Here is a 15806-nt window from a genome sequence, read left to right on the forward strand (position 1 = left end):
TTATTTTTAGTTAAAAATGATAATCATTCTAAATAGGCAGTGGTTATCAGTTGCTGTATCAACATTCTATCCGTACGCAGCGCCCCCATTTGACCAGTTTAGGTCACGTGACTAAGACTAAACTTAACCCTAAAAGTTGTTGCGATATTGGGTTATAACCTAACCCTAAGATGTAGTTGTACTTTGGTAACCGTACTATTAGCACCGGGGGTTGTCTGTACAAATAGACACTTTCTACTAAATATTACCAGCAACTCACAAAATGACAACAAAAACACACAAATTAAGAGAAAAATGTAGTGAATAATACAAAAAACAGACAAACAACAACAAAGTGGCACCAAAACACATGTACTAAGAGAGAAAAATACTTACTATTAACAGTAACACACAAAACGACAAAGATACATTATATTTAAAAAAAAAAAAAACACAAGATCTCTACAAAATACACACAAAAAACAGAGAAACATACAATACGGCATAAGAAGTGACACCAAAAACACACACACAGAGAATGATTTAATCAGTGATTCTCAACTGGTGGGTCGCAGACCTGTACTGAGTGGGACGTGGACAGCTGGTCAAAAATAAACACTAAATTTCTCTCATGCTGTACTTATCTTTTATTTTGAAATAAACTTTCCATTTGACAGAAATGCATGTTGACCAGGAAAATATGTAGATTTATGTTTTTAAAAAGATTATATATGTGTTGTCAACGGCTATTTTTGAATAACAAAATTTGGTTTGAATTCTTAAAAAAAAAAAAAAAGTGGGTCGCAATTTAATAACCGTTGCAAAATGTGGGTCCCAGGGTGAGACCAGTTGAGAACCCCTGATTTAAATAATACCAACAACACAAACACACAAAGTAAGAGATAAATTTACTGAATAATAACAATAACAAACAACAAAATACACAAAATGACACAAAATGGTGATAGAAATGATTTTGATTAGAACATGAACTGAAAATATAATAAAGTGAATCTTGGTCTCACACCAGGTGGGAAATAACCAGCATTCATAAAAACCATAGAGATAAATCTAAATACTGTTTCATTCCACTTGTTTACAAAATTATATTCTTTAAAATGTGTGTTATCACTCATTTATTCCATCATTACGCTCTGTGCTGAAAAGTGTGTCAGGGTTGGGGTCAATTACATTTTTCAGTTACAATTACATTTTCAATTACATCTCAATTATGATTGCAGTGAACAGCATTATTTCCAATTACAAATAAATTACAAGTATTCCTTATCCTCAGAAAGTCAATTACAATTACACCATATTTGTAATTATTTATCAATTACTAAAGTTAAATTACAATGAATCACAATTACTGAGCCTGAAATAAATAACCTAATAAAAGTTAACCTTCCTCTTGTGTTAGCTTTCTGTTAGCATCTCTTATGACAACGGCTCCTAAATCAGCTGTAAAATACACTAAAAATAAATATATATATAATTTAATTTAATTTATTATCTATTGATTACCTCATTAGGCTTCCTAATCAATGAAATTATAGGTTTTAAAATTTTTGTGTGGGTGTCTGAGTCTTTTTTGTGTCAGTATATCCTTCGGTTTATTTATTTATTTTAAATGGTAAAATGTGGTAAAGCTTGATATGAAACATATTTTAATAATCGTACATTATGCGTAGAAATGTACATAGAAGTGTTAAATGGTTCCCCAGTTTTGCGTTAAACTACAATTGACAAATATTCTGGAATTTTCATGGCAATCACAATTACAAATTCTTAAAACTCAATTACAAGATTATATTACGCCATGATTGTAAATTAATGATCAATTACGCAATTACAAATATAATTGATCTGAACCCTGTCTTGTGTAAATGTCATTGAGAGCTATAGCTGATTGTGTGTGTGTTTTACAGGCGAGTGACAACCAGTGGTATACGATGAACGACACTTTGGTGTCAAAAAGTGACATCAGTGCTGTCCTGAAACACCAAGCCTATGTTCTGTTCTACAACAAGTAAGTGATGATTGATTATTAATCATTTAAATAGGAAATCATTTCAATACTATTTTCTCCCACTTAATTTAGTAGTTTTGATGGGGGAAAAAAATCCTGTAAAACGATGAATTAGGGACGATTCTTTCCAGGAAAATAAAAGTGGTTTTAATCAAGGCTGCCATGTTAATTGTAATTAGTAAAAATTAAACATGGGTAATTGAAAATGTAATTGAAAATGAAAAATTATATTGACCACCTTATGTGTTTTTTTTGTATTTCAGGCAAGAGGCTCCTTTGACCTCCTCATCCCAGTCCAGTTTGACTCAGAAGATTCCTCCTCCTCCTGCTGCTGCTGCTGCTGCTGCTCCTGCTCCTGCTCCTGCTAATGTTAGCCACCACCTCTCCATTCTTTTAACTTCACCTAAATCTCTGGATCACGTTCTCACAACACGTCTCAATCTGCAGGTTTGCCTGGATGTCAGAGCACAGCCCTTATCCACCCAGCCACAAAGCTCTCAGGACTCCAGAAAACAGAAGAAGAAGAATAAGAAGAAGGAGAAGAAGAAGGTGAGGAATGAGAACAAACAGTGACCGCTTGTATAAATCTCCCAAATGTATGTTGTATTGACCATTATTTCCTTTTAATTATGTCACATTTTGGTTCACAAAATATTCTATTGTAGACAAATGTGAAATGTCCTGGTACACAGTGAGCATGTGTAGTTAATGGGCCCAATAGACTAAATTATTTGCATCACAACTCTGTGACGTGGTAGCTTTCTGTGAATGGGAATCCAACAATATTTATTGAGTAATTCTTGGTTGAATATATTAGGATTTGTGTCATAAAAGTTTCATTTTTTTAGACCTGAAAGTTACACAAAAAAATGTAGTAAAATAAGAGATTTGTTTCAATTCTAAAACGCATTAATGAAGTAAAAATGCAGTGCATCATTATTTTGCCGCTGTTATATTTCTTTAAAAAATAGAAGGCTGAATAGGAAACAATAGCCTTTTAGAAAGTTTTAATGATCAAAGGGAAACAGCTATCCAAACCAACCTACTGCGGAATAGAATGCACTAGCCATGCCTGAGTTTAAATACTGTGTCAGATATGTGGAAACAAAAGATATTCAACCAACCTGTCAACATGAAGCAGTTTAAATGTCCAAAAGGCCCAATTTGATAAATACCAACCAAAGAAAAGCAAAGTGATTGAGTGATCAATGTTTAGACAGCCTTACAAGCCAGAAGTCATACAATTGAAAAATTCAGCAAGTTTGTTGGTGTTGGCAGAGGGAGGAAGGGAAAAAACTCATTCAACTACAATATTTGCATTTCCTGAAAAAACATTTTTCATTTATTTTTGTTTCATTAGTTTAAAACCAGAAACAGGAAAACTAGAAAACCAAAAACTAAAAAAAAATGGTATATTTCTGATTGGTTTTAAAAATCAAAATAATAATGATAACATATTATATTGTTTTGTTTGTTTGTATGGATCTAAAGATATGCACTTATGTATTCTCATCCTCATTGCAGTGTGAAAACATGATCATTACAAGGCAGATCTTCAGAAAAGTCTGACCCTGGGTCAGTTGGGAGTAACCCCCCATGGATGAAGACTGCAGTCTGCAACAGTAGACCCTCAGAGCCACGGGAGAAAGGTTTGAGCAGTGTTTTTACTACTGGTATAATTTTTTAAGGATGGAGTTTCTCCATACATGCTCTATAACAGTTTCTCAAGTGTACCCCTTAACATCTTTAGTGGTAAAATAACAAATATCTATCATCTAGTTTATTTCCTTCTATTGGTTTCATTGTTAGGCTTCCTAATCAATGAAAATATAGGTTTTAATATTTTTGGTGAAGGCGTCTGAGCCTTTTTTTGTGTCAGTATATTTCTACATTTATATTGGGTTTTTTTTTTTTTAATGGTAAAATGTGGGAAAGCTTGATATCAAACATATTTTAATATCTGTTAACTACATATGTGTAGAACTGTAACATGGTGCCCCAGTTTTGCGTTAAATTATAATTGACAATTTTTATAGAATTTTCATGGCAATTACAATTACAAAGTCAATTATCTAAAATCAATTTAAATACAATTACAACAGCAACAAATTTTTAAAATTACAATTATAATTGACCCCCAATCCTTTCAATTATAGTTAAATATAAATGGTGCTAGTTTAAAATCTTAAAATATTGCTTGTAAAAAGTTGAATGTAATTGCATTATAATAATGTGTGCTTTGTGTGTCCAGCTATGAACAGTAGATCTGGCATTGAAATGCCCAGGAAGGTCCTGTTCTCTCCTGACCGGCTTCTCCTAAAATGGGCCAGGGTCCATGACATTGGTGCAGGTCTGATGAACGCGGGGAACACCTGTTATCTTAACTCAGTTCTCCAATGCATCACCTACACACCACCGTTGGCAAACTACATGCTGACCAAGGAGCACTCCAAGACATGTAATTATGAACTTTTACACCATTGTTGATCAGTTTTGGTATATCTATGCGCTCCTTTCCAGGGTAATTCCTCTAATGCTAATGAGAATTTGCTCATCTTTTATTTTTGTAGGTCACGAACCAGGATTTTGTATGATGTGCATCATGGAAAACCACATCCTACAGGTATTTGCCAACTCAGGCAGAGTCATCAGGCCTACTGGTGTGCTCAAGGAGCTCAAAAGTAAGTGACACCAGCAAAGCTATAATATTGAAGCGTTGCAGGTCATTTTTACTAAGACGACATCAAAATCAACTTTTCTTGTGTTTAGCTTTACAAAGATGTTTTTTTTTTTCCAATTGTAGCGATTGCAAAACACTTCCAGTCTGGAAACCAGGAGGATGCGCACGAGTTTCTGCGATACACAGTAGAAGCTATGCAACAGTCCTGCTTACCTGCAATCAAGTAAGTTTCATTCACCTTCCAGCATAGAGCAGGGACAATAAAAAATATAGGTTTTAATTATTTTTTTTTAATTGGTAAAATGTGGGAAAGCTTGATATGAAACATATTTTAATAATTGTTAACTACATTTGTGTGAAACTGTACATAGAACTATTACATGGTTCCCAGTTTTGCATTAAATTATAATTGACAATTTTTTTTCATAGAATTTTCATGGCAATTACAATTACAAAGTCAATTTTCTGATCTCAATTGCAATTTAATTACAATTATGAGAGCAACAGATTTTTTTTAAAATTACAATTACGCCATATTTGTAAATAATTATCAATTACGTGACTACAATTAGAATTGACCCTAATCCTGGTATCAAGTCACATGTTGTTCATTCTTGTTTGACACCATGTTTTGTGCTTCTTATAGACTGGACAGGCAAACGCAGGCAACCACGTTAATCCACCAAGTATTTGGAGGCTATTTGCGCTCCAGAGGTATGATATTTGTTACTTTTTTATATTCCAACATATTGTTTGTGTTCTCATGGTTTGACTCAACTACATACTGTACATGGCATTGATTTATTTTTTTTTCCTTTTACAGTGAAATGTTTAAACTGCCAAGCCGTTTCAGATACGATTGATCCTTTTCTGGATGTCACTCTGGATATTCAGGATATTTGTTGGATTTAATCTGATTAACGTTTAAAGATTTGTTCATCAGAACATGATCAGTTAAACTGTTTTCTCTTCCCATGCAGAAAGCTTCCACTGTGTCCGAGGCTTTGGAGCAGTTTGTAAAGGCAGAGCAGCTCGGTGGTGAAAACGCGTACAAATGCTCAAAGTCAGTGAATAATTCTTTACCAAATGTCTGCTCTTTTTCTTTCTTATAATCATAGTAGTTTTCCAGCAAACTAATGAAACAATTATTTCCTTCCATTAGATGTGAACACATGGTCACGGCCACTAAGCGATTCACAGTTCATAAAAGCGCCAACGTGCTGACTGTCTCTCTTAAGAGATTTGATGATTTCACTGGAGGGAAGATCTCAAAGGTATCCTCACTAAGTGCAAACAGAAGATTATCTCATGTATTCTGTTGGTTTCCGACTGCTTTTAATTCCTGTTTTGTTTGTTAATCAGCACGTGAAATACTCTGAGTACTTGGATCTACGGCCATTCATGTCTCAGACTGAAGGAAAGCCTCGGATCTACAGCCTGTACGCTGTACTGGTTCACTCTGGGCACAGTGATCGTTATGGTCACTACTTCTTCTACGTCAAGGTACTGCCACTGCTTTTTACTTGCTAACCCAGTGTTTGTCAAATGGGGGTACGCAATGGCAATACAGGGGGTATTTGAGAAAGAGAGAGTGAGGAAAATTAACAAATAAAAGCATTATTTTTAGTAAAAATGATAATCATACTAAATAGGCAGTGGTTATCGGTTGCTGTATCAACATTCTATCCGTACGCAGCGCCCCCATTTGACCAGTTTAGGTCACGTGACTAAGACTAAACTTAACCCTAAAAGTTGTTGCGATATTGGGTTATAACCTAACCCTAAGATGTAGTTGTACTTTGGTAACCGTACTATTAGCACCGGGGGTTGTCTGTACAAATAGACACTTTCTACTAAATATTACCAGCAACTCACAAAATGACAACAAAAACACACAAATTAAGAGAAAAATATAGTGAATAATACAAAAAAACAGACAACGACAAAGTGGCACCAAAAACACATGTACTAAGAGAGAAAAATACTATTAACAGTAACACACAAAACGACAAAGACACATTAAATAAAATAAATTTAAAAAAAACACATGAACTGAAAATATAATAAAGTGAATCTTGGTCTCACACCAGGTGGGAAATAACCAGCATTCATAAAAACCATAGAGATAAATCAAAATACTGTTTCATTCCACTTGTTTACAAAATTAGATTCTTTAAAATGTGTGTTATCACTCATTTATTCCATCATTACGCTCTGTGCTGAAAAGTGTGTCAGGGTTGGGGTCAATTACATTTTTCAGTTACAATTACATTTTCAATTACATCTCAATTATGATTGCAGTGAAAGTCAATTACAGTTACGCCATATTTGTAATTAATTATCAATTACTAAAGTTAAATTACGATGAATCACAATTACTGAGCCTGAAATAAATAACCTAATAAAAGTTAACCTTCCTCTTGTGTTAGCTTTCTGTTAGCATCTCTTATGACAACGGCTCCTAAATCAGCTGTAAAATACACTAAAAATAAATATATATAATTTAATTTATTTATTATCTATTGATTACCTCATTAGGCTTCCTAATCAATGAAATTATAGGTTTTAAAATTTTTGGTGTGGGTGTCTGAGTCTTTTTTGCGTCAGTATATCCTTCGGTTTATTTATTTATTTATTTTAAATGGTAAAATGTGGTAAAGCTTGATATGAAACATATTTTAATAATTGTACATTATGCGTAGAAATGTACATAGAAGTGTTACATGGTTCCCCAGTTTTGCGTTAAACTACAATTGACAAATATTCTGGAATTTTCATGGCAATCACAATTACAAAGTTAATTATCAAAACTCAATTACAAGATTTTATTACGCCATGATTGTAAATTAATGATCAATTGCGCAATTACAAATATAATTGATCTGAACCCTGTCTTGTGTAAATGTCATTGAGAGCTATAGCTGATTGTGTGTGTGTTTTACAGGCGAGTGACAACCAGTGGTACAGGATGAACGACACTAAAGTGTCAAAAAGTGACATCAGTGCTGTCCTGAAACACCAAGCCTATGTTCTGTTCTACAACAAGTAAGTGATGATTGATTATTAATCATTTAAAAAGGAAATCATTTCAATACTATTTTCTCCCACTTGATTTAGTAGTTTTGATGGGGAAAAAAATCCTGTAAAACGATGAATTAGGGACTATTCTTTCCAGGAAAATAAAAGTGGTTTTAAACAAGGTTGCCATGTTAATTGTAATTAGTAAAAATGCTGGTCACTGTAATCGTAAATAAATATGGGTAATTGAAAATGTAATTGAAACTGAAAAATTTAATTGACCACCTTGTGTGTTTTTTTTTGTATTTCAGGCAAGAGGCTCCTTTGACTTCCTCATCCCAGTTCAGTTTGTCTCGGAAGATTCCTCCTCCAGCTCCTGCTGCTCCTGCTCCTGCTAATGTTAGCCACCACCTCTCCATTCCTTTAACTTCACCTAAATCTCTGGATCACGTTCTCACAACACGTCTCAATCTGCAGGTTTGCCTGGATGTCAGAGCACAGCCCTTATCCACCCAGCCACAAAGCTCTCAGAACTCCAAAAAACAGAAGAAGAAGAATAAGATGAAGGAGAAGAAGAAGGCGAGGAATGAGAACAAACAGTGACAGCTTGAAAAAAATTTTTTATACTATTATGTACATCAGCATTTTACTTAATCATTGCTTTTTAGGGATGTAACGATTAATCGTAAGGCAGTTAAAAATCGATTCATAGGTATCACGGTTGATATCGATTTTCTGAAAATTGGATCGCAGTACTTTTTTTAACCAGCAGAGGGCGCTATCCACAATTGTAGGCGGCAGGCGGAGTCTGCTAATACTTTCTTTCTGGCCGCCTTCTACTCTTAAATATGTTAATAAATGATTCATTGCCCCTTTAGCACCGAAAAAATATCTGTAATATTACTTGAATATCTGTAAAAGTCACGTTTTTCTATTAGCTCTGTCTGCTAGCATAGCTTCTCTTCTTCACTGCAAGAATTTCTGCATGCCAACCGACCACTGGGTTACCAGCGCCCTCTGCTGGTCCAAACAAATATGACGTAAATCAGTGTAATCACGGTCCAATTGTTAAGGCACAAAATACATTTTCAGTTGCACTTTTAAAAAGAAAAAGAACTATTATGCAGTTTTGCATCGTTTATTATAGAACCAGAATTTAAATTAATAGGCTTCATTTTCATTTGTAGTATTCCTTTATTTATTTCATTCAAGATTTATTTTTAGTTAAATTGCATTGTTTTGAATAGTTTATCAAGGGATTCTTTTGACAATGAAATATAAAAGGAAAATAATACTGTATTTTAAAATTTGTCTACAGTCCCATTTTGTAAAATAAATCGTGAGAGAATTGTATCGTGAACCCAGTATCGTGAATCGAATCGTATCGGGAGTTGAGTGAATCGTTACATCCCTATTGCTTTTTCATGTAAACAGAATAAACCTAAATAAATCTCCCAAATGTATGTTGTATTGACTATTATTTCCTTTTAATTATGTCACATTTTGGTTCACACAATATTCTATTGTAGCCTAACGTGAAATGTCCTGGTACACAGTGAGCATGTGTAGTTAATGGGCCCAGTAGACTAAATTATTTGCATCACAACTCTGTGACGTGGTAGCTTTCTGTGAATGGGAATCCAACAATATTTATTGAATAATTCTTGGTTGAATATATTAGGATTTGTGTCATAAAAGTTTCATTTTTTTAGACCTGAAAGTTACACAAAAAAATGTAGTAAAATAAGAGATTTGTTTTATTTCTAAAACGCATTAATGAAGTAAAAATGCAGTGCATCATTATTTTGCCGCTGTTATATTTCTTTAAAAAATAGAAGGCTGAATAGGTAACAATAGCCTTTTAGAAAGTTTTAATGATCAAAGGGAAACAGCTATCCAAACCAACCTACTGCGGAATAGAATGCACTAGCCATGCCTGAGTTTAAATACTGTCAGATATGTGGAAACAAAAGATATTCAACCAACCTGTCAACATGAAGCAGTTTAAATGTCCAAAAGGCCCAATTTGATAAATACCAACCAAAGAAAAGCAAAGTGATAGAGTGATCAATGTTTGGACAGCCTTACAAGCCAGAAGTCATACAATTGGAAAATTCAGCAAGTTTCTGACCAAATTTAAAATCTTAGCCCTTGATCACTGTTACATCTCCTCTGAACTAAATGTAGACCCTGGTTCCTGAGGTTGAACAGCAGAGAGTTCCAGAAAAACATCCAAATTAAAAATCACACGATTGACTGATCCGATATTTGCAAAAAAAAACAAAAACATTTTACAGCGGCAGATATATAGTCGGAAGTATCAAAATGTAATTTTGTAACCACTACAAAAAACATTGAAAGGTGGCAGTGATGGCACGAGAGCTCAGGATTAGTTTGGGTAGCTTGTTTTTCCATTGATAAAAGTTCTGTATTTGCTTTGGTTATTTTTTTCAGGTAAAAACTTTAATATGATCATTTAAAATATGTTTTTGTGACAAAAAACAATGAAATCTGCAATATGGCATATTCTACTGTTTGTATTCACAGCTCTGAGGGTTTGGAGACAAAAAGATTTGAAGTTGAACTTAATGTCATGAATCCGTTAACTTGAAAATAAATTTGAAATCGATAATGGGCACCAGTCAGACCACCTGGTGAGTCTGAGGCTTCATATAAAATGCTGTTGGTGTTGGCAGAGGGAGGAAGGGAAAAAACTCATTCAACTAGAATATTTGCATTTCCTGAAAAAAATGCAACTAAGGATACAGGTGCTGGCCCGCGTCATACTGCATTAGCTTATCATTAGCAATAGCATAAATTAGCATTAGCATTAGCTAGCATGAACAAGAACCAATAAAGCATTAGCACCAACAAAGCATTAGCATTGACTTAGCAATATCATTAGCCTAACCTTAGCTGAGCATTAACATAAATTAGCATTAACATTAACTAGCATGAGCTCGTACCAATAACACTTTAGCATTCACCTAGCAATAGCTGGATATTAGCAATGTCTGTTGAAATGTGTTGAAAGTGGTAGCTGAACATGTTAAAGGCTGAATGGTCAAAATTGGTTGAAGAATGGCTGGAGATGAAGGGCTTCAATATGAAAAAAAACTGAAATTTCCAATAGAAATAAATGGGTAAGAAATAATGTAATAAGTCAAAATAGGGCCCTATAAAATCTATTTTTTTTTTCTCAAATTCTGTGTTTTCCACTTTAATTTTTTATATTCCACTTTTTTTTAGAAATACAAAAAAAATAAATACTAATAAATTTAAAAAAAAAAAAACTAATTATCAAACAAAATGTCAAAAATAAAGTAAGATACAATTAAAGGTTGTTTTGTTTAGGGACGGACAGTCAACGTGGGTATCAAATATGAAGCAGTTTGAACTTTGCATTTGAGAGTTAAATGCATTTTCATATTACAGCGTGCTAAATGGCGCCAAGAAGGAGAGAGGATGAAGAGGAGCTTCAAAGTTGGAGGCTTGAAAGTGGATTTTTTTGACTGATTGTAACGTTGGTTGAGTGAGGGAGTCAAAGGTTTGTTGTTTCTTCGCCTCGCTGGTCTTGAGAAAATCCTCATGCTGTTTCAAATGCTACTGTTTCAAATGCTGATGCTTCAAATGTACGATGAGGTTGGTTGTATTAAACTTTGCTGGTTCTGTGACACCATGGGAAACTTGTGCATGACAAGTGTTGCACTCAGCTGCAACGTCTTTTCTCGAGTTTACGGTAAAACATTCCCACACGGCCAACATCACTTCCCCTACTTCTCCTTCTCCCAGTAGCGCTGCATACACGTTGTTTTGATTACGTGGGCTCTGAGCAAGAGTGTGACCGCTTATTGCTGCAGTGCCGCCACCTACTTTGTTGGAGTGTAAACCACAGTCACACACATATATATACGTATATAAATATAGGCCTGGGCTGATAACAGATTTTGCTGGACAATATATTGTCCCACAAATTATTGCAGATAAACGATAGTCAATTTTTTTAGACCAAATTAACCACAAAAATAATGATAACATATCATAAAAATGCAAGTACAACCTTTCAAACGCAATAAACTTGTATTTCTCATTAGTATATTTTACCATTGAAACTTCAAAAACTTTTAAATATTTTAAACAAATAAAACAAATAATTTAAATAAAATGGACTGTCTCTGTTTGCTAAAAATTATACTGTAATAGATATCACAAACAAAAACAATAAAATAAACCCCGTCTCTGTTAAGGAAAAAAAAAACACCTCAAATGCAAAACCACACACAAAGCAATAAATAAAATGGTTTATCAAGTCTCTCTCAAAAAACAAAATTGCACTTATAATAAACTATTGCATAAATTATTGCACAATAATAAACATTGAGGAACAGAGGTATATAGTTGTACATTCCTTGTCAGCTAACACTTCCAATCCAGTTAAAACCTTCGTAAACAAAAATGCTAGCGGCCCCGCCTCCACCTGTTTCATTTTGTTCCGTTTTCATTCAGTCTTAAACCAAACAGAATGAACCAAATAGTTTCTAGTTTACTCCGTTCATTCCCCCACGAATCAAACATACTGGTGCTGAGGGTGAAGCCCCTTGTAACCCATCCTGTTTGGAGGCGAAAGACGAGGAAAACAAAATACTTAGACTTAGCTTGGTTGCTAGCCTCGCTCGGCATCCCCGCTTCTACTTCCAATCACATCTCCTCCACTGGCGGACACCGCGGGTAAGAGGTTCCGCTGCTTCATAGGCCGCTGGGTGTAACCGGCGTAGCAATCCGAAGCTAAGTAGTAGGTCGAGAGTTGTCGCATCTACCGGACTATAACTGTTTTATTTCCCTAATCTAAGATTGCCTGGAGTTGGAATACTATCTTAGAGTAATTACGCTGCAGGTTCACTGAAAAATTATTAGAAATGACTGAGTTATCTGCTGTGTAATATGTGTTGCTAACACTAGCCTCTGCTGTCGGCTGCAGAGGCTACGCATGATAATGGCACTATACAGAGGCCGGAAAACTTACCGAGTTCATTTTATTTACCGTCCGGTTAATTGATTTATCGATTATCTTCCCAGGCCTATATATATATATAATTATATAATTTACAATATATATTTATCAGAGCACTTACATCAGTGATTTTAGATGCAGACCAATAAAATCCAATATTTGTTTTCTGGCGGATATCGGTTCGGGACATCCTTAATAAGCACTGCATGTGTAAACTTTACAGGTAGGAATGGGATCATCCTCAATTGAAAGGTGAAGGAGCAAAATCTTTCCAACCTCAACCAGTTAACATTCCTCATAGAGGAGTGGAACAGGAAACCAGTGTCCACCTGTGCAGTTCATTATTTACACACCCGAGACAAATAAAGGGGAAGTGAAACACCAGCATTCCTGTCTCGTCATTAGTTTTGCGGTTTTTCTAAATTAGAGCAATGAAAGCCATTTTGAAAGTCGCAATTCTTGAGCGTGCAATCTGCCATTTTGAATGTGACATGTCTGTAAACCACCAAAACAAAATGGCCAGCAGCATACACAGTTTCACACTTTAACAAGTGCAAAGAAAAACTGGTATTGACTCAGTGATTTAATGACCCATTCCCTGTTTCACTGCACTGGCAGGTGTGTACTTAGACAACCATTGGTTTAATGTTTGTTACAAATAAACCAGCTTCTTAGCTGACTCAGCAAAACGAGCAGCTTATCACTAACGGCTTTAAACAAACGTTTTTCCTGATGTGCTGTGACGGGGTCTACAACAAAGGGGGTCCACAGACCCTCACAAACTGTCAATAAAGCAGTGAAATGCTGATGAGTAATAATAACAGTATCCATTCACTGATCTGATCTCAGTGCCAAGATAGTGTAAACACAAATATTCTCATATGTAGGGAATATATACCCAGAGGTGATAGTAATGGGTTACATTACTTCTAAATCAGTCATTTTACTTGTACTTGAGTATGTTTTAAAATAAGTATAGTCATTAGTTCAATTTCTATTATTCTATAAATGATTATTTTTTGTGATTATTCTTTTATTTCCGTTTTATAATCTCATATTTAACATAATCCATATGATCGAAGCCCAAACACTTTCTTAGGTTCAGGTTGTGGTTTCTACCAATTATGTTGTTACCCACATGGCACATTTGGCATGGCACTATTATAGCGTTCATAAATGTAGCTATACTTAGACCCTGAAAATGTTTTTTATTATTAATTTAATTTATTGGTGTTGTTTTATTTTTAAAAGAATTGTACATTTGGAAAAAACCTTTAATGTTACACAGACGCCTTTGTGGAAAAATAATTAAGATTTGGTCTCTTTGTTTATAAATTTAAACATGAGATGTTTACTGTATGCAAGGGAACCATGGCAACAATGTACTACCAAAAATACACGTGGGTGCTGAAAGTAACAAATAACTTTTACTTTGAGTACTATTTAGCTAAGCTACTTTTTATTTTGTACTAGAGTATTTTACGTATGACAATTGTAATCAAATACTAGTACTTCTTCTTGAGTATGAGATATCAGTACTCTTTCCACCTCTATATATACCTGATATAGTGAACAGTGTTTAAAAAAGACCCCTATGGACTGAAAGAAGGGCACTTGTTGGAGTGTTTCACTTCCCCTTTAAGGCTGTACTAGATTACCGTGTTGATGGTTCTTACACAAAATCCTGAGCAAGGTGAAATCCCTTAAGTAGTCATCACAAAATCACCACAAATTTAAACTCTAAATGCTGTGTTTAAATAAGGATTTAGAACAGGGGTGTGAAACTCATTTCAGGTCAAGGGCCAAATAAGGGTCAGTTTATCTGAAGTGGGCCGCAGATTTTAGACAGGAAAATTAGGAATTTGATCATTATTGTTCTCTAGTTTGCACTTCCACTTATAAAAGACTTGTAAAATATGTACGGCGCTGATAATATCAAAGCAATAAATTTTGTGGCCAATTTTTATCTAATTTTGTGTAATCATTTCAAGAAAATTTTGTAAAAAATTATGTTCTTTTAACCATTTGAGATTCTTTGTACGTAATACAAATCCATATACTGGCATTCTATCCGTACGAAAGATGACGTGACAAAAAGTCGCGTGACCATTTTGTGCGGTTAGGGTTAGTTAGTCTTCAACATAGTTGACGTATTAATACAAAAGGAAGTACAAGTCACGTGATAGGTGCACCACGTGACCTAAACTGACCAATGAGGGGCGTTGCATACAGACAGAATGCTGGTATATGGATACGTGTTACGTATTGACAGCCACTGCCAATTATTTTAAGAGATATCCAGCTGAGATATCTACAACTGAATTTAATGGTAATTTACACAATGATTCATGATTTCTTTGGATTTTTGCGGGCCGAAATGGACGCTCTAAAGGGCCGGATTTGGCCCCCGAGCCTTGAGTTTGACACCTGATTTAGAAGATGGAAAATCATTTTGCAAGGTATATGCAACGTTTTAGGCAATCACCAAGATTCATTTTGATAGCATTCTTCCTTGAGATGATTTAATAAATGTTCTGTTGCAATTTAACACTTTAAAATTATGTATATGTTGTAAAGATGTCAATAAATTCAGCTAAATGTTAAGCTTTCTATTTAACTCGGCATAGCTTGTCTTTTTACTTATATTTCATAAGAAAGGGCCGCCTATTATCTGAGGAGTAGCGGCCCCTGGAATAAGGTAGATTGAATAATTTAATACGGAAGTAGAGATTCCATAAACTTTAATAAGCACTACTTAATGAAAACCCAGCTACAGGCAGCAGGTACACACGGTGAGGTGACATGTTAGACCACAGCTTCCGGTTTAACACATATTGAGAAAAAAGCGTCAGTGTAGCTGCGTTAGCTTACCTCTTTATCTTCTTCTCTATTTCGGTGGCATTGGGCCCTTTCGCGGGTCTCTGTCGCACTAAAGCCATTCCACGTTAGCAGCGGCGTTGGACGACATAAACTCACCGCTTCTCTTTGCTTCATAAACAGCGTACACACCCCGCCAACAGCTCGTACTATCACCCGCTCCCATTGGCTGCCAAGGAAAGAGCGTTGATGTGATTGGCCTATGTGTGTCC

General features: G+C 34.9%; 2 protein-coding genes across 2 annotated transcripts in view; one reads left to right on the forward strand and one right to left on the reverse strand.

The window, feature by feature from the left end:
• Window positions 1-15750, reverse strand: part of ogfod3 (2-oxoglutarate and iron dependent oxygenase domain containing 3) — a 60757-nt gene extending 45007 nt beyond the window's left edge. Inside the window, exon 1 of the mRNA XM_028475780.1 lies at window positions 15589-15750. Within this exon, the coding sequence (XP_028331581.1) occupies window positions 15589-15656 (68 nt within the window). The 5' untranslated portion in view covers window positions 15657-15750. The remainder of the gene's footprint in view (window positions 1-15588) is intronic.
• On the forward strand, window positions 2456-8471 carry LOC114481208 (ubiquitin carboxyl-terminal hydrolase 42-like). The gene is made up of 13 exons (XM_028475781.1): window positions 2456-2557; window positions 3533-3657; window positions 4260-4466; window positions 4579-4689; window positions 4812-4911; window positions 5335-5402; window positions 5512-5589; window positions 5673-5751; window positions 5851-5962; window positions 6051-6191; window positions 7633-7733; window positions 8018-8105; window positions 8184-8471. Exons 2-13 carry the CDS (start codon window positions 3609-3611, stop codon window positions 8307-8309), a joined length of 1260 nt encoding a protein of 419 aa, XP_028331582.1. The 5' UTR covers window positions 2456-2557; window positions 3533-3608; the 3' UTR covers window positions 8310-8471.
• Window positions 15751-15806: the final 56 nt, after the last annotated feature.

This window comes from Gouania willdenowi, chromosome 19 (assembly GCF_900634775.1).
Source record: "Gouania willdenowi chromosome 19, fGouWil2.1, whole genome shotgun sequence".
In the NCBI taxonomy this organism is placed as follows: Eukaryota; Metazoa; Chordata; class Actinopteri; order Blenniiformes; family Gobiesocidae; genus Gouania; species Gouania willdenowi.